We start from the raw sequence: 17676 nt of genomic DNA, 5'->3' as shown, positions 1-17676 counted from the left end.
GCACCACTCGCACTCTACCTTGTATTTATATGGGCTCTGCGCGAGCTGCCGGGTGAGCTGCTGTGAAACACCGTTCGAAAAGCCGGTGAAAATAGCTAAAATCGAGAAAACAGCACAAACTTTGAAGACATCCTAAACAACCAAATTTAAATATGTTGCATATGTAGGGGTAATCTTGTTACACTGTTCAGGGGGGTGTCAACAACCATCCCAAAATACCGTTTTCTGAAAATTTGTTGTCGGGTGTGGTTAAACCGAAGAACGAAAAACAAAGAACGAAGACAGAATATTCATACTGTTTAATCATAACAGTTTAATACATTTACATGCACTCATCGTCCATACTGTTTAATCATAACATATATTTTCTTCGTTCTTCGGTTTAAGCACACCCTTTGTTTTCACCATGATGGTTGCCAGGCGGTGAAAATGCCTGACCCGAGAATAAATGTCGCTGCACACAGTGGTAGCTGTGTTGGCTTAGATGTCGAGGCGCTTTCTGGCAGTCATTGTAACAAAGCTTTCTATTGGTCGGTAAACTTTCTATCGCGCAACCACGTGACATACACAGTTATGAATAGAATTACCGCACGGTGTTGTAGAGGGAGGAATGTCCGAACGGAACAACACCGTGCAGACGGACGATGGTCATACAGGTTTCAAGTTATTTATCACCGTACCGTGTGTGCGTCTCTAAATTCTGTCATGATTTGGTATTCTTTGTCGCTGAAACACTTACAGTGTTTGTTAAGGTATGTATGACGTATAGTTAGCTTAGGTTTATAGCATACATTATTTAAAACCAGACGCGATACACTAAGCGCAGACCACTTGAATAGAGGTGTGTATGTGCAACGTATAGTTCCATGCTATAGTCAAGACAGTGTACACTTGGTTAACACATGGAGCTAAAAAAAGAAGGAGAGTGAACTCCCTTTGATGCTATTGTTACCATGACTTCTGCCGACTATTTGGTCAACAGATAACACTTGACGGTTTTTTTTTTTGGGGGGGGGGGATTACTGGACGTGAATATTTAATTAGATATGATCGGACGTTATCGGATGAGTTTGGTCAGTATTAAAAAGCAGGGTGAGGGACGAAAAAAACTTTAAAACGACTAGTAGGAAAAAAACATGGCCAGAATAACATAGTAACTTCTAAATTAGTGATGTGTAATACACAAGGAATTGTGATGGAATCAATGTAGTGGGGAAAAGGTATCGTTAACTTCCAACCCGCCACAATATAACTATCCCCTATCCCTTAATATGAGCTATCAACACAAATCAAAGCAACGCAACGCATGTCAAATTCAATCGGCGATTGCCGGTTTGGCCGTGATGTGCCGTTATTGGCACCTACCCTACCATGACGTAGAAGAGGTCAGCTTACTATTTAACTAAATTTCGGCGTCAGCAGAAAAAGATTTTTTTTAGCTCCATGGTTAACATGTCTGTATTTGAAACGTATTCGCCCGATTGCAGAGAAAGTAATTGAATTGAAACAACGGATCTATTCACACGTAGTAAACTCATTCAATTCTGACATTAGCTGACCAGCACTGAACGACAGCGCAATGTTATTGAGTCCATGAAAGGCTTGAATTAGCGTGCTATAAGATATCCTTCCGCGGCAAATGGGCCTTGACCCCCGTTTTGAGTACGCTGCAGGTACATTTACTAGTGCTATACGGGGTAGCCATCACACGTCTTCAACTGTGGAGAGAGAAAACCTTATACAATCTAGACTCGTGACCTGCATACAAGTCTCGCTTTGAACAATGCTACATGGGAACACATGCCAGAGAATTTTAACACATCCACCCAAGCAGAAAACTCACAAAATTACACATGCCACAATTTCCAAGGAAAACTACTAGTGGAGTTTTCGTCATTCTGTGAACCATACTTCGCACATATGTTGCGCCCTCAAGCGTCTAAGCGCGTCTATGGCGTAAATGAGTAACACACAGGAAGTCATCCATCAATAAAATTGAAAGGTTTTGGGAGATTTTACTATATTTTAAATTACAGACAACCACACAACCAAACAATTATTTGTTTAAACGATATTGCCTTCACGCATACAGGTTATTTCGGCGTTAGAGAATCGCTCTGTCTGGCGAAGGCGCGACTAGGGTGGGACTCAGACTAGTAATACAACAGACTCGCAACGCCTATTGTTTAAGGTGTTAATCGGCTTAATTGTATATGCTACGCGTGCCACGCTCTGTTGCATTGGCATAGACACCGTCGAAGTTTACCGAGCACTGGATATTCTGCACACTTCGCGCTCCTTCGGAAATTGCGTATTTCTTTGTAAAACGGATCCGGATATATTTAAAAAAACGGGAGATGCGTTCTGGACATTTTGACCTTTGCAGCTGTGTAAGAATTTTAAGAATCGACCAAGAATCAGGGGAGTTACAAGTAACTGAATGTCTTAGTGTTTACCTCAAATAGTTTTTGAATATATAATGAGCAACTTTGAAACGATATTTCTCGCTGTTGCGGATTTTGCGGAAGGTTTCCAATATTTTTTCGGAGAGAGCTTATCGCTGCGTTTTGAACGATCATACTTCTTTTTGTGTTACCCGTTTTGTTTTCGTATTCCGGGATGCCGAAACATGAGATAGGCAGATAGCTAGTGTCATGTACATATCTCTCTCAGCGTATCAGCGTGATCCAGTAACGGTAAAAACTGGAGGTGCGTTATTTTTGTCGCGTTCGACTTCATAGTACGCGATCTACGCGTTGTTCAGTGACTGTTTCAATTTTCTATTGTGTGTCAGTATTGTTGCTATTTCGAGTTTCATTGATTTTGTTTGACTTCCGTCATAGTTTTGTATAAAAATAGCCCAGTATATTTCTTTTTATTCCCATGGAGGTAAAAAGAGACCTCCATGTTATTCCTAAAATAGCTTCCCACTCGTAATTATCGTCTTCAGATTCGCCAAATTTTTCCGTAAATGCCATTTTCGAAGTTCACTGACAACTCCTGTCGTCTATGTCACTTCCTGTCTTTATGTCTCGCGATGCATCGCGATAGTTGATTGTAATATGATTGTGATTGTTATTTTGTGAAATATAATGAAAATGTTGTTGCTCAGCAACGTTAACTCGGTACGATAAGAACTGATAACCTAAACAAACGGGTTGACCAATTCACCATGTCCTGTTTTCTGTTTCTGGACTTTTTCGAATTTTGTTGTAACCCTTTAAACGACCAAGTCAACTGTTTTGACAAGAAAAAAAAATACCTGAATAATTTATTCAAAAATACAATGCATCGTCCGAACCGAATAATTGCAGTGAGATCTGATTGGGCGCGCCTCGAAACAAGGCGCCAATCAGCTTGGACGTACTGAATTATAAAACAAAATTCCACTTCCTGTTTTTGTCGCTATGAAGACATCCTTCCCACCGTGACACAAAACTGCGTCTATTGCCTGTACCTACCCGATGAGGCTTGAGGGCACCAACACCGAAAACTTTCGCAATTTTATCATCAATAATATCACGATTCATTGGCTCCGCCATTTTGTTTAAAATGAAACGCCAAAGAGGGATTTGCAACACGCAAACTGATTGGACAATGATTAGCCGCAACTGACTACTGGGGGCGCTGTTAGAATACGCATATTTGATGGTCGTTCTGCCAAGGTCTGTTTAGAGGCTTGGCCGAATAAACTTAGACATTGGCTAGCGAAGATGATACAATGTTGCTGTTTTGGTGTTTGGAACATTATGGCGGTGAAGTCAAGGTTAAAAGCATAATGATCTCAGATGAAAAAGCTGCACACATATAGAAGAATGCAATTTACAATTTGTTATATTACTTTTCATTTTCTGGAATTTTCATCACTATTTTTTATTTGTGGCTCACCTTGATTCTCCAGCAAGGAAATAATAGATGATATATCTGAATCTGGACTTAAAATTGGTTTAAAGTCTAGAACATGGTGCATAACATACCGGTGCAAACCACACATAAAAATGGTTGTCAGAACTCAAAATTTTATTTTTGCATTTTACTACCAAATGCTCAATTCTTCGTATATTTTATACAATTTATTAATGCGAGTAGGTTATAACCTGTTGACCACAAAAAAAAAGTTATTCTATTCTTAACTACACAAAGAATGTAACTTTTTTTTGCAATATCTTTACGTTTTGTGTCTTTGCAACAATCGAATTTCTACTACCATGTTTATATACACGATTAATATGCATACCGGTAAAACAGTGATTGTGATGTCATATTTTACCCACAATTCCTTGCTAGAAAATCAAAATGGTGGACGACGTGTATGTATACTGATTGAACGAAATGTCCTTGGTCCTTTTTTCAGATTATCTACATCATTATCTCAACCGAGTTATCGTTTAGGCCGTATATTGTCTACTGTAACAGTGCAACTACCACCAAATCATGCCAAGAACACGAGGATGTTGTAAGTTTGTTCTAATTATTAAAATAATATTGTTTTAATTATGCATTTAGTCGAAATATTATCATATGCGGTCGATACCGACATTTAATCAAATAACATAAAGACAAAAGCAATACTTGGTAAAATAAGAACGAGAAAGATAATATATATTTCTATACATGTTGCATCAGCCATATATCACGCTGAGTCGTAATGTAAGTATTGTCTACATCAAACACATGACATGTTTAATATCGTATTTTTGAGAATACATACATGTGTATATATCACCACCAAGGTTTTATACGTGCAATTCTTTCGTTTATGTAAATCATCTGTCATCAAGTAATATGCTCTTGTAGTATTACTAATACATGTAGTATAAAGAAAATCGTTTTGTTTTCAATTTAAGATCAGCCTCTGCTCTGGAATGTAAAATATTATCTGAAGAATATGTAAAACAAACGTCAGAGTTCATAGCAACATCGACGATGGATACGCCAATAAAACGATATCTCAATGTTCCGTTTGAGGTACTTCTTCGATACTACGGGATGTTAACGCGAAGAGCTGTCCAACATGGTGTCTCAGCAATTGTCATAGATACCGATTTAAATATTGTAGTTGGTGCTATTCTAGTTTATGTTTACTCTAATGAAACTGAACTGGTGAACGACGAAGTTGATGATTTTCCCGGGCTACGCACCTTGAAACCAAATTTGACGCTAATGAGGGAAATGCAGAAAAGAATGTTCAAGTTCAAAGAGATGACTGGATCATCGGGGTCTAAGGGTAAAATTTGTGAAATGTGTTATGGCGGTGTTTTGGAAAGTTATCGTCAACACGGATTGGCGTTGAAACTGGGGCTTAGGAGTATGATGGAAGCAATGGGAAAAGGTGCAACAATGTTTTTTGGTTACCCGACAAGTCTTGAAGGTCAAACAATGATGGCACGTTTATCATATATGTTCAAAGAAGTGGACTCCATAAAATATAAGGAAATTGAGATGAAAGATGGAACGAAGCCATTTGAAAATTTCAGTTATAAGTTCGAGGATGTAAAATTGATGTTGGCAACATCGGATATCTTGCGGGTTTTGGCGACATCAGATAGATTGAGGGTTCCAAAAGGTTACATATAGCAACAGAGTAGCAATCGCCATATTCTAAAGTATCGTCTTCGGTATGTAGTTGCCCAGCAAAATAAAAAGGCAAGCAAACTGAACACCCGAGCATTACGGCACGACACACATGTCGAGACGAGATGATGCATATTGACTAATTGTCTAATTTGACTAATTTGATATAGATCTCACAATTTGAGAATTTCAATGAACTGACTTTCACCTAAATAATTATATGGAAATTTAAAATAGAAATGTTTCCATTTGAACAATGGGCACGATCTACCCCTCTTAAAGAAATTATTCCTCAAATTTATTCTCATGATACGAAGTTTCTACATGTGACTTGTAACATTTCTCTATAAAAGTACACAGCTTATTTTTGGAGAAGTTCTTTTCAAAATATTAGCTGGATTTATATTGTCTAAGTATTCATAAATATAACTGAAACCGCACCAATACGAAAATGTGAGTCTTGCATTTATTCTAATGCATATGTGAAGTCAGTATACCACTATGCAAACCCATTAACTCGAATAAACTCAAATACACAGGCATTATGTATATTTCACAAGTTTCGTAGTTTTCAACATAGTTCCACGCCAACACAAGGCAACTTGACACCACACATGGTAATAATATTGAAAATAATAATTAAAAAATAACGAAAACTTGGAATCTTAATAACCTTGAACAGAAAAGTAGCTTACGTATTAAAACATATACATATATTTTCGGCTTTGTGCGTTGTTAACTTTGTTAAATATTGTCTTTCAAATTTCAATTTTAGCCATGACAGTATGATTGATTAAATCCAATTTGTGTCATCAATAAAATATTGCATCCGTATTTATTGGACTGGAAAGCTTTTAAACTAAGAGAAATTACACAATGAATGAATGGACGAACGAACGAATGAATGAATGAATGAATGTATGCTATATATATGCACAAAACCAAAAATAGATGCACAAGTGTTCTATTGTAATCAGATGAACACAATAAAGTATAGTCGACGACTTTCATTGGTAATCGTTGTCCCAAGTATCTGTTCATTATACACTGGCTTAATGATTGGCAGTGCGAGTAGCCAATCAGTAACCGCATCACAGCTGGTGATTTGTTTTTGCATTAATGAAAGAAAGCTATGGTCTACAAGCTTTAAAGCAGCTAGACTGAAAGTTTCAGCGTGTTGTTGAGAGGGTAGGGATATTTTAAGCAGTGAATTATGAAGCAGGTGTGGTCCTGGCTATTTGAATGGTCACTGTCAATAGACGGTTGAAATTAAAAAAATGATTTGTAGATGGGGAAAATTGCCTAACACTTCAAATTCTTAAATAGAATGTAAACAACTTAAAGGTTTCAATCAGATGTTTCATGATAGGCCATTAATTGATTACTGCAGCCTGCAACATGCCATACGTAATGATATACAGATCAAATAAAAAATATTACAATTAATAATTACAGACCGGGGCGAACTGGTGACGTCACAGCATATGTCGCTGGTATATCAAGCACTCATTCAAAGTGAACTTTATTGAATTCCAACTAAAAATTAAAGCGGGGGGGAGTCGTCACCTGCGCATGCGTCAGATGGCCATAACGTGTCACTGTTTCCAAAAAGCGTCTGCCCATGAGCCTTTGCGTTTTTAGCGTGCATTATCGTAGCTTGGGACTCAATTTTCACGCTCGCGCAGGTCACCCCCTCCCGCTTTAAATAGTTAACCAGTAAAGGAGTCAACAACATATCAATACCATTCCAAACGCTCATTATTAATTTATGGCAAAGTACCATGGGGCCCAATACTATGCTATTGGTGGAATTTGTTTCTTTTTCAAGCGAACAGTCCTGTAAGGGTTATGAACACATTGTTCTCGAAAACTGTTTAATTTGAAGCACTTCAGAAAGCAAATACACCTAAAATATTTTAAACTGATACACCAGATTATAAATGTTTCTAAAAAAAGTGTTTACGTACATGACACTTTTGTAAGCAGTGTGTGGTACGCAGCCATAATGACGGCAATGAGTATTACCGACTGCATAAGGTTAATTTATTAGATACAATTAGATGAAAAGTTGGTGCCAGATTTATGGATTTTAGTAAATTCAATAATTAATCTGAATATGTACTCGTACTGGCAGTAATGTAATGTACATGGTTTCGATATCGATGCTCAAGTTAGTATTTGGATTACACAACGTTACATAATTTAAACTGTTGTATATTACTGTTTTTTCCTGAACCTGAAAGTTTCAACAGTAATGAAGTGTTCGTGTGGTCAGGATCATATACATGCAGCCTCAGTATTCTTTGTGCCCGTGAATCAGAGATCGGCGTGCACGTGCTGTCGCTAATGGCGCGCTTCTGAAATGACGTCGTAAGGATGTGGATGACGCACAAATTCAAACTTTCCATGCATTGGTGGTGCTACACATCCTGACGGAAGTTTGAACTTGAACTTCTGTATCAATCTTGTTGTAAAGATCAACACCTCCATTTTAGCGAGCTCTGAACCAAGACAGTCACGAGAACCTGTAAAGTATTAACAGAATATGAACGGCATAGCGCATTGATATAATATCCATCATGATCATACATTTGTAATTTGAACATTTCGCATTACCAAATTGACAATTGTTTTTCTTTTCTCCATGTTTGTTAAATATTCGAAAAATGCACTTTTGAGTTAGTAAAAAATGTGAATAATGGTCAAACTGCAGATTCCCATTTGCCAAAAATAATGAGATACACATCTATACATAGATTACAATGTTATAAAATGATCCCGTGATATAATTTTTATACAATATACATTTTTAGTCTGTAACTGTCACAGCAAATTTAAAACGTTTCAAATGAATGTTTTACCTCACTCATCTGCACGTGATTAATTTGAACCAATAAGAAGATAGATAGATACATTCTGAGGTACTTATCACCAATTGGCAACACATATGACAAGTTACACAAGTTCGTTAGGAAATATCACGGTTTCCTATCGTTCTTCTTCTGGGTAAATAAATAGTTCGGGGAAAATATTTTCCCAATGAAGGCACTTGTGTTTACGAAATCTTCATTAAAATATACACATCCGAGGTAGAGCGCTTTTCAACTGCCCCCCTCCTCATTCGCATCGTTTATACAGATAATGAGTAGTTTTATTGTTTTTTCCAAATACAATTTTTGTAATTCTACTTTAGTTTCCTATATCAGAAAGGATGTTTAACCACTTACCTAAGCCGTACGGAATGACGCGTTCTCGATTTACGACTTCTCCATTTGCATCGAGAAATCGTTCCGGCTTGAACTCCCGGGGACTGGGCCACATTTTCTCATCCATGTGAACAGACCACAAACTACCCAGCACCATGGTATCTTCAGGGATGCGGTAACCATAGAGATCGACGTCTGTTGTTGTACCGTGTGGGACTCCAAGCGGCGATACCGTGGAACAGCGATAGATCTCAAGACAGGTCGCCTCGATGTAAGGAAGTTTACTTCTGTTTCGCATCCTAACATGCGCTTCGTCACCAACTACATGTGCTATCTCTGAATAGCACTTCTCTTGAATTTCTGGATTCATTGCGAGATAAAGAATAGCCCACATTAAAACACTGGCAGTTGTGTCGGCCCCAGCGTTCAGTAAACCTTTGCCTATTTGAGCCAAATCTCCTATCTTACCATCGTCCCAGTCGTCGCGCTGAAGGAATGCTTCGGCGACACTGTCGGGGTCTCCGCCATGCATGGCCTGACGGCACTCTTTAATTCGGTTTTCGACGTATGATGCCAATGCTGACTGCAAAGCAAGGAATTTACTTTTCAACGACGTGGGCAGATACCATAGCAACGGAAAGAATGTTAAAATATTGGCATCTGTAATGGCGGATACATTGAGAGACATCGTTTTCATCAGTATTTTGAAATCGTCATCGTCGTAACGGAATCTCGTGCCGAACAACTCGGAACACAGTACGTTAGACACTGCATTGTAAATTACACGAGTCAAATCCGTTGGTTTGTTGTTAACGATGTACTCCACTAATATGTCACTTTCCGCACATACTCTTTCTTCCATTACTTGTTTACCGGCGCCAAGCTCACGGAATGTCCTAACGATGAATTTACGAGTATGTTTCCATTCCGGCCATGGTGTAGTGATACCTATAGTAAAATGAGTTAATTTGATCACATACAAATAAAGAGCGAATATTCACTTATGTCGATGTTTGTTTACAAACACATGCACTGTCAAATAGCATTATGGTATGGAGCGAATTGTTTTTGTGAGTTTATTTTGTTCTTCTTCTTTGAGCAAGCGTTCCATTCCGGTTTACGTAAAAGCAATTCTGACAGAAAAAAGAACAATTGGTACCTTTTAATCAAACTTAAACATTCTCATCTAATGAGAAAATGCTCCGCGAACAAAATTACAGAGATTGGCTCTGCTATTTTTGTTTCTATTCATACCCGAACATAGAAACCCACACTGACAATATGCACACGCTGTAATTGACTGAATGGTTCGTGCATTCACCATTATTGTAACAAAGTTTCTAGATGTGAGATAAATAGTCCGTCCTAAGGACACGGACAAAACGACCCCCTAGTTGTCGGTAATATGTAGTATATAGTATATACTGTCATGGCTATAGATATAATCGTTTAGAGTAGTGAATTAATATTCAATTTTACCAAATTCATATTGATAATAACACTGAGTGGGTAAGACCGCAATTAAACAGCTTCCGGAAGGTAACTACAGCGGTAGCACCTGTAAAACAATAAGGGCGTGGTTGTTGAGCAGCAACTCATGCGTCTGTCTTTTGCTTTTACTGGCAAACAATTTCTTATTAAACAAACTAACCTTTGTTTTTGGTTGCTATGGAAAGAGACCATCGCTTTGGTCTTTCAGCAAAACTTTCCGATTTCTTGACAAACGCTTCTTTGATTGCGTCATGACTGCCAAGTACCACTACCAGTTCTGTGCCGAGCTTCACACTGAATACGTCCCCGTAGATTTGAGACCACTCGTGGAATTTTATCGGTACTTGTTTGCCACACTGCAACAATGAGCCTATCACAGGCCATCCTTTTGGACCAGGCGGGAGATTGATATGTCGATTACGGAAAAAACGTCCATATATCAAGAGATACCCTGCAAGCACAAAAAGCAAGACCTCGAACCACGAGAATGTGAAGTCGGCTGCCATGTTTTTTTTTCTTTGAATGCTACACACTTAAAGACCGGAACCGCTACCAGCTCGATTATTCACCAATTTAATTATGACCGTGACGTGACCAATGTCGATCCATTCCCCCTCTAGTACTCTTTTTGTTAAGAGAGAAATCACTGCTTGTTTTAAAAGAAGGGGTCAACATCAGGACTAGTAAGTCAGCAATTAACATATCAACAGACGGTGGGACAATGACAAAAGAAGCACACATTTGATATGAGTACACATCGATTTATCGCGGTCACACGCATGGAGATATTCCCCCCTTGGTCACCATGCTTCCATTGGAAATGTGCATTCGTTTGCCGTGAAAATCGTACCACGAAAAGCCTTTCCCGGGGTCCAAGATATTCTATATTTTTGAGTATGTTTTTCAGTCCCGAGTCTCGGAAGCGTTCAGCTATCATAATCAACATCCATTTCTTAAATCGTTTAATTAAGTCTAATCTCTAAATCAAATCAATAACAAACTTATGGGGCTGGTGAAATTAGCGTCAAGCATCCACAATCGGTGTATTTGGTCGAAATAACACAGGAAAGCGATCAGAAGAAGGGCAATAGGATACACTCGAGTGACGGTATTGTTTAGGTGTATGGAAATGTAACTAGATCACAAATTAGATATTTCATCGCCTTTTATTTTACCTTTAGTAAAGTTCTTCTAGTGAAACCACCAGTGTCGTGTCAGCATACCCAAACAAGACATTTACGCCCTCGTAACCAGTGAACCGAGTGATGAATGTGTTTGTCGGGATTGAAGGTCATTCTTTATACACGCGTAGTTAGTCACTGCACAGAAGTTACGGAGGCTTGTGTTTTTCGAACGTATCGAATGACCCTCCAAAAAATTGCATGAAATATAATGACCCTCTTCTTATTTAATACATAGAAAAGTGTGCTCCCTCCAGCCTCCAGACAGGACATTATTAATATAAATGGTTGCCATTATAATATCTGATTATTAACTGTATACTTATTACTAACGACATCTACACTTAATTAACGGGATTCAAGGGAAATGTCCGTAATAAAACATTACAACGAATTCCCATTACAAAACACATAGAAACTTATAAGTCATATATATATATATATATATATATATATATATATATATATATATATATATATATATATATATATATATATATATATATATATATATATATATATTGATTTGATATATCTTTCGAAATTGCAATATTAATTATAATACAAACCACATATAATAATAATAATATTTAACATGATTTTTTTCATTAAGATTATACATATTATCTCGGATAGTTTATTGTCAAGTTCAGTTCCAAGTCAGTGATCGCAATACCCACATCCAAAATATGAGTTATTACAAGGCTCAAAAATTTCTTAGAACAGAATAGAACACCCAAACTGATTTCAATTCTATCACACAACAAAAGCCAGTTTAATATTAATGTGACCTTCAGGACCATTATTTGGTTATGTGTATATAACCGTCTATAACAGTCTCACATTCACACAATGTATCAAATCTCGCACACCAAGTATATTTTTTTGTCGTCCAATCAGACTCTCCTTGCGAAGAATGTAACAATTAGTGCATGTAATATATGTATTAAATATTTCTTTATTTGCACAAATTATTCCCCTCTCTATGTAAAGTACGCATGTATTTAAAAGCTTATAAGCCTAACAGGGAGGGCGTAATACTTGGAAATCAATTAAACTTTGGATTTCTGACAAACAGTTCGCTGCATATGTACACCCAAAAAACAATTAGTGCTTCTCGGCCAACCATAAATCTCCATTGCCGGACTTTTCGTTGTTTTCCTAAAAGTGACATTGTATTTAAACCTTTTAGAACATTGTATATAGTTTTGTTCTCAACAATTGTTCTTGAAATTGTATACAGACCACGGAACATTAATGATGAAACACGGACCAAGTTTTACAATGCTACTTAGAAAAATAACAAAACACAAAGACTGAGTTCGAACGACACAATTACAGACACTCTGTCCATCTCAGATTAAATTTATTTACTTTAAGTCTATGTAATGATAGTCGACGTTGTCTATTTTACCATCCAAGCAGCACCGGATGATCGAAATATAACATCAAAACACTCCAAAATAGCATGGTAATTATTTACACTGTGTTATACATTTCAACCCACGTTTTTAAAACCGAATCAAATTGTTTATTCTATTGTCTAAACCAGAAATTTATTCACATAAATAATATAGCGTTGCACGTTCTGTTTTTTTCAAACGTTAAAGCATGCAATTTCACTGGTGTGAAACCTTTACTAATGGTCGTTGTAGTTAGTGCGCCCTCACAGATGGAGTCACGTCAGGTAAGGCAGACAACACGAGTTTGTGTAAACAGATTTGTGTCACCAGGAGAAAAATACACAGCAACTACAAATATAATACATACAATTTAACTAAACATATATATCATTTTTGACACCCTACCAAAGATAGAACGTTATTAAAAGCAGATCCAACAATCATCCAATCAACATCATGCGCAGACAATACCCATATTTGCAATCCAAACCGCGTTACTTTGCTGTGGCCTTTCGGTGATTGGATGTTAATTACAAGCGTGTGTATTGCATTACTAAAGCCCTAGCTAAATTATTTCAACATACAACATTTATAAATACGTTTTTAGTTTTTGTTTGTCCGGACCGACAACTTCATAAATAATTAATTACTTTCTTAGTGTTTAGTGACGTCATTCACAAACGTAGTTGTCTACATGTTTCATATGTGTATTATAGTCACCACACGTTGATATAGCATATTTGTTTGGTAACGCATTTAAAGCACTTTCTATTTTGCCTTTCATTGTGAAAACATAGACAGTTTCAACTAAAGGCAAACCTCCGGCATAGCCTTACTAGGGGCGAACACAGTGAGGACTTGAATAATAGAAAACGAAAATACTTTGTATTGACATTGAGAGCATACGTATGCCTTAATACTGTCTGTTATGTGGCTACGCAAAAAAATGTATTTGAGAAGTTTTATATATATATTATATATATATATATAATCTAATGTTTGCATGCGAGATTTAGTTATGAAATATATCTGTGAGGAACAATTCTATGGACGAGCCGTTCTGGGGCGTTAAATCATCCTACATTACCTACAATTCTGTGGCAAAGTGCATATTGAATTAGTTATTGCTGAACCATTATGCTTACAATATAGAACATTATACTACGTATCGCACAACCTTGGACTGCACAACATCCGGAAACGCCCCAATCGTGAAAACAATCTGTAGTGTTTGTTTCATTATACATTTATTCCACGAGCAAATGAGGCCAATCGTATTGCCCCACACCTCAATTTCTTGAAAATATGAATTGCTATAGTTATATGTTTAGTAATAAAGCGAGAATATCGTAAATGGAAATTAATTATCAAGTATATTCTTCACAGACACTACATTAACATTAAAAGCCTTCACAGAGAGTTCAAAATCAATGGGGGGGGGAGTCAGCGGGCAATGTGTTGAACAAACCTGGGGAATTTTTTTTTTATTAAGTCATTATTTTCATTAATATAATTCAACCAGTTCGCTCTAACATTACCATGGTATATATGTCATATTTGTAACAATACATTTGAGGTACACAGTCAGCGAATGGTAACCTGATAATTTACCTCAATGCTACATCGTGTCTGATACATATCGCCCGGTAAAAATATTAGTATTAATCATATGAAAACTGTGATTGCCAAGATTTCGATATATGTTACGACGATACATTGTTTATTGCGCAGGCGTTTAACACAAAATGACAAATAATCGTGTATGTTGGTAAATAGATACTAAATGTAAGCTATCGATGTCTTGACGTTTCAATTGGCCACTTATTTGAGGGTTTATAAGCGTGTCATGGCATATTGAACATACTGGTTAAGCAATTTTCTAAATTTTAACACTTATTTCATACATACCTAACATTCTACGGCAAAACACCGATATGGTGTTGTCACAATTCAAGTCGTACAAGAAACAGAGAGCAAATTAAGGCCGATGAGTTTCAGATTTGATAATATTCAACACTTTTCCCAAAATTAGACATTTCCATAAACAACAAATATTTGGAAGTGGGTATTTTATTGGTCATAATTATGTTGTTCGACTTTTTTGATTTTTTTTCCATTCCAATAAAATAATATTTTACTAAATGTGAACCGTTTATGAAATCAGAGCCTTTTTAATTGTTAATAAATATAACGGCTGTAGCAATCAGAAGAATTGTGTTTTTGTAATGTTTATGGCTACAGTTGAAATGCACAACAGTAGTCGTTTGTCTCCCTCCATATTGTAACCAAAGTGGTAATTAAACAATTCTGCGTTTTCATTATGTGCTTCGATTCCAACGTCCCTACCAGCTTTGCTAATCAATTCATAAATTATGATGTTATCAATTACTCCAATTGAAAGAAACCCAAAGTACAAAATCTGTAACCCCGGGTCTGTAACTACTTTTTTAAATATATTATTTCACCAGTATACAAGAAAACCACGTCCGATGTGCCGTATTTTCAAACCCATATCTCACAATGTACTAATATATCTACCACATTGTAAATGTGTCGTCTTATAACAACAGGATCCCGCAGTTTCCCAAAATCTAAAGGGTTGGGTTTTTTTTTACTCAAGAGCATGCCCGCCTCAAAAATATCATTAAAACTTGTCTTTTCCTTTGCGAGTTTGCCAGATGATAGCCATACAGGTAAACGAATGAACAAACGCCGACATAAATATAACTTCCTCGTTCACGTGAATAACGATATTAACGCGGTAAGTCATGAGTGACGTTAGCGTGGCTTAACGCTCTGATCGTCAAATTCAACTTTTCAAAAAATATTGTCCGTATTATTTTTTCTATATTTTTTTCTAAAAAACGATCAAAAACTATAGCCAATGGGAACGTATAGGTATATCCATTTGGTCAAAAAGTAACAAAGACATTAAAGAAAAGAACATAAAAGTTTGCAAAGCGTTTAACTTTAACATGATCAAGTTGTAGAACTGAAGAAGTGTATGATTTGAGGTTCTCAGCCGTAACTGTTCAAATCTCCGGCGATGCTGCCATTCAGTGACGCGGAAGCGCCAACACTTCATACTGATCCGGCAAGTGCGCCATACCAAACGTGCCGTCCATTGAGGGCACGGGAGAGTCTGGCGGTAGAATGAATCTGAATCGTTGCAATAATCGTGTTATGAATACAAATATCTGCATGCGAGCGAGGTCAGAACCACTGCAATCACGCGGACCTACAAAAAATGATAGAATAATTTTTTTTTTCATGAAATCTGAGCATATATTGAGCATTGATATTGAATCTATGTTAGTGGACTTTTATTTATCGCAGATTGTGAACGTCGGGATTTCTCTGCACTTTCATATCGTGTGCATTATCATTACATACCAGTAGCTCAGTGCAAACTTCATCAAACGAATAATGACTAAATTAATATCTTATATCAACGAAAAAAATTCTCCAAATAGCAGATGTTTAGAACGAAACCGATTTGGACCTTCACCGTCCATGTAAATGTTACTCCTTTGTTGAAATCATATCCTTATTTGGGATTTAAGATTAAAGTACAATAACCCTTGAGCATGATAATAAAGACAATAATTGTTCAAAGATTGTGAACGTATCAAAAGCAGTCGGCCAGTGAACTGTTTTTTTTTTTATTTGCGTGAAACAGAAGTTGGTAAATTATATATATAATCTGTCTATCAATCGTATTGGTTAGCAAGAATACCATGTTTCCTTGTCTCTGCATTGTTTACATCTAATCACGATATGTTCTTCGTTCTATTTTTTTTAAATCATAGACTGGACAAATGCTATTATTTCTGTGTTATTGTGACTTTTGTTTTTAATAATCTATATGTACGTAGCTTGTATGTTTGTGTTCTGTATCTTTATTATCATCATAAACCGTTTCTCCACTGTAGATTGTGAACAATTTTGAGTGTTCTGAAGCTGGTCTTCACACTCCAAGGTTATGTTCATATTTAAATGTGGTAAGATGTTTTCTTTTTTTACACCTGTTGTCCAGTTGTGTGTATTTCTTTTCCCAAGATGAATATTTGAACGACAAGCTTCTGAAAATAGTGTATTTTTTTCCATTTTTTTTATTCTATCCCAAAATTTGAATATTATTTTCTGAACATAGTATTTGTTTTATTTTGAAGAATGCCCTCATAGCTCTAATAAATGTACCCGTCCTAAATACCTATATGGTCAGTTTATTCTCAAGTTATATGCTATTTGTTTTCAATATATTTTTTAAATAATATACATTTAAATAACATGATCATTTTTTTTGCAATATTTATATCTAACTTCCATTGTTTACAAACGTTTTCCTACATTTCGAAGACCCGTTTTTTATTATAATGATGAAGGCAGGTCATTTGTACAATAAATAAGAACGTTGATTGGTTAGTAGTTACGGGAATAAGGCCACAATTTTGTGATATTTGTGTTCAATCTGAAGCCTCACAAATTCTTCTACCGTTGCCAGTGTATATAGACAGACCATCAATTACTTGGCCCGACTTTTTATTCTACAGATTGTTTCGTATTTAATGTTGTTTCTTCGTTACTTAATTTGTTCCCATTTATGCACGAATTCGAACTGGTGTGAATAACTTAACGCAACGTGCCTACTAACACAACACATTGCAGGTTCATTCGTTAACTCACCTAGCCCGAATGGTATAATAGATTTCCTGTTAATGACATTACCGTCGTCGTCGAGAAAACGTCCGGGATTGAATTCGCGTGGGTTGTACCAACGGTTTTCATCCATGTGCACGGACCAGACGCTGGCCATGACGA

At 36.6% G+C, this 17676-nt stretch overlaps 2 protein-coding genes across 3 annotated transcripts; one reads left to right on the top strand and one right to left on the bottom strand.

The window, feature by feature from the left end:
• The first annotated feature begins 610 nt into the window (after window positions 1-610).
• LOC100368600 (uncharacterized) lies at window positions 611-6395 on the top strand. Of its 2 annotated transcripts, XM_002739884.4 has the most exons (3): window positions 611-752; window positions 4355-4456; window positions 4848-6395. In XM_002739884.4, exons 1-3 carry the CDS (start codon window positions 706-708, stop codon window positions 5575-5577), a joined length of 879 nt encoding a protein of 292 aa, XP_002739930.1. In that variant the 5' UTR covers window positions 611-705; the 3' UTR covers window positions 5578-6395. The 2 variants fall into 2 exon arrangements, with proteins under 2 accessions (XP_002739930.1, XP_085364462.1); XM_085508336.1 differs by lacking the exon at window positions 611-752 and having other exon boundaries at window positions 4373-4456; window positions 4853-6395.
• A 1522-nt stretch (window positions 6396-7917) lies between these two features.
• Window positions 7918-10777, bottom strand: LOC100368446 (cytochrome P450 2U1-like). Its single transcript, XM_002739883.4, has 3 exons — window positions 10432-10777; window positions 8802-9728; window positions 7918-8099 (listed from the first exon to the last, which is right to left on the bottom strand). Exons 1-3 carry the CDS (start codon window positions 10775-10777, stop codon window positions 7918-7920), a joined length of 1455 nt encoding a protein of 484 aa, XP_002739929.1.
• Window positions 10778-17676: the final 6899 nt, after the last annotated feature.

The sequence above is a fragment of the Saccoglossus kowalevskii genome, chromosome 15 (genome assembly GCF_978046115.1).
Source record: "Saccoglossus kowalevskii chromosome 15, keSacKowa6.1, whole genome shotgun sequence".
In the NCBI taxonomy this organism is placed as follows: domain Eukaryota; kingdom Metazoa; phylum Hemichordata; class Enteropneusta; family Harrimaniidae; genus Saccoglossus; species Saccoglossus kowalevskii.
The sequence above is the reverse complement of the archived record's forward strand: the minus strand, read 5'-3'. Positions and strand labels throughout refer to the sequence as shown.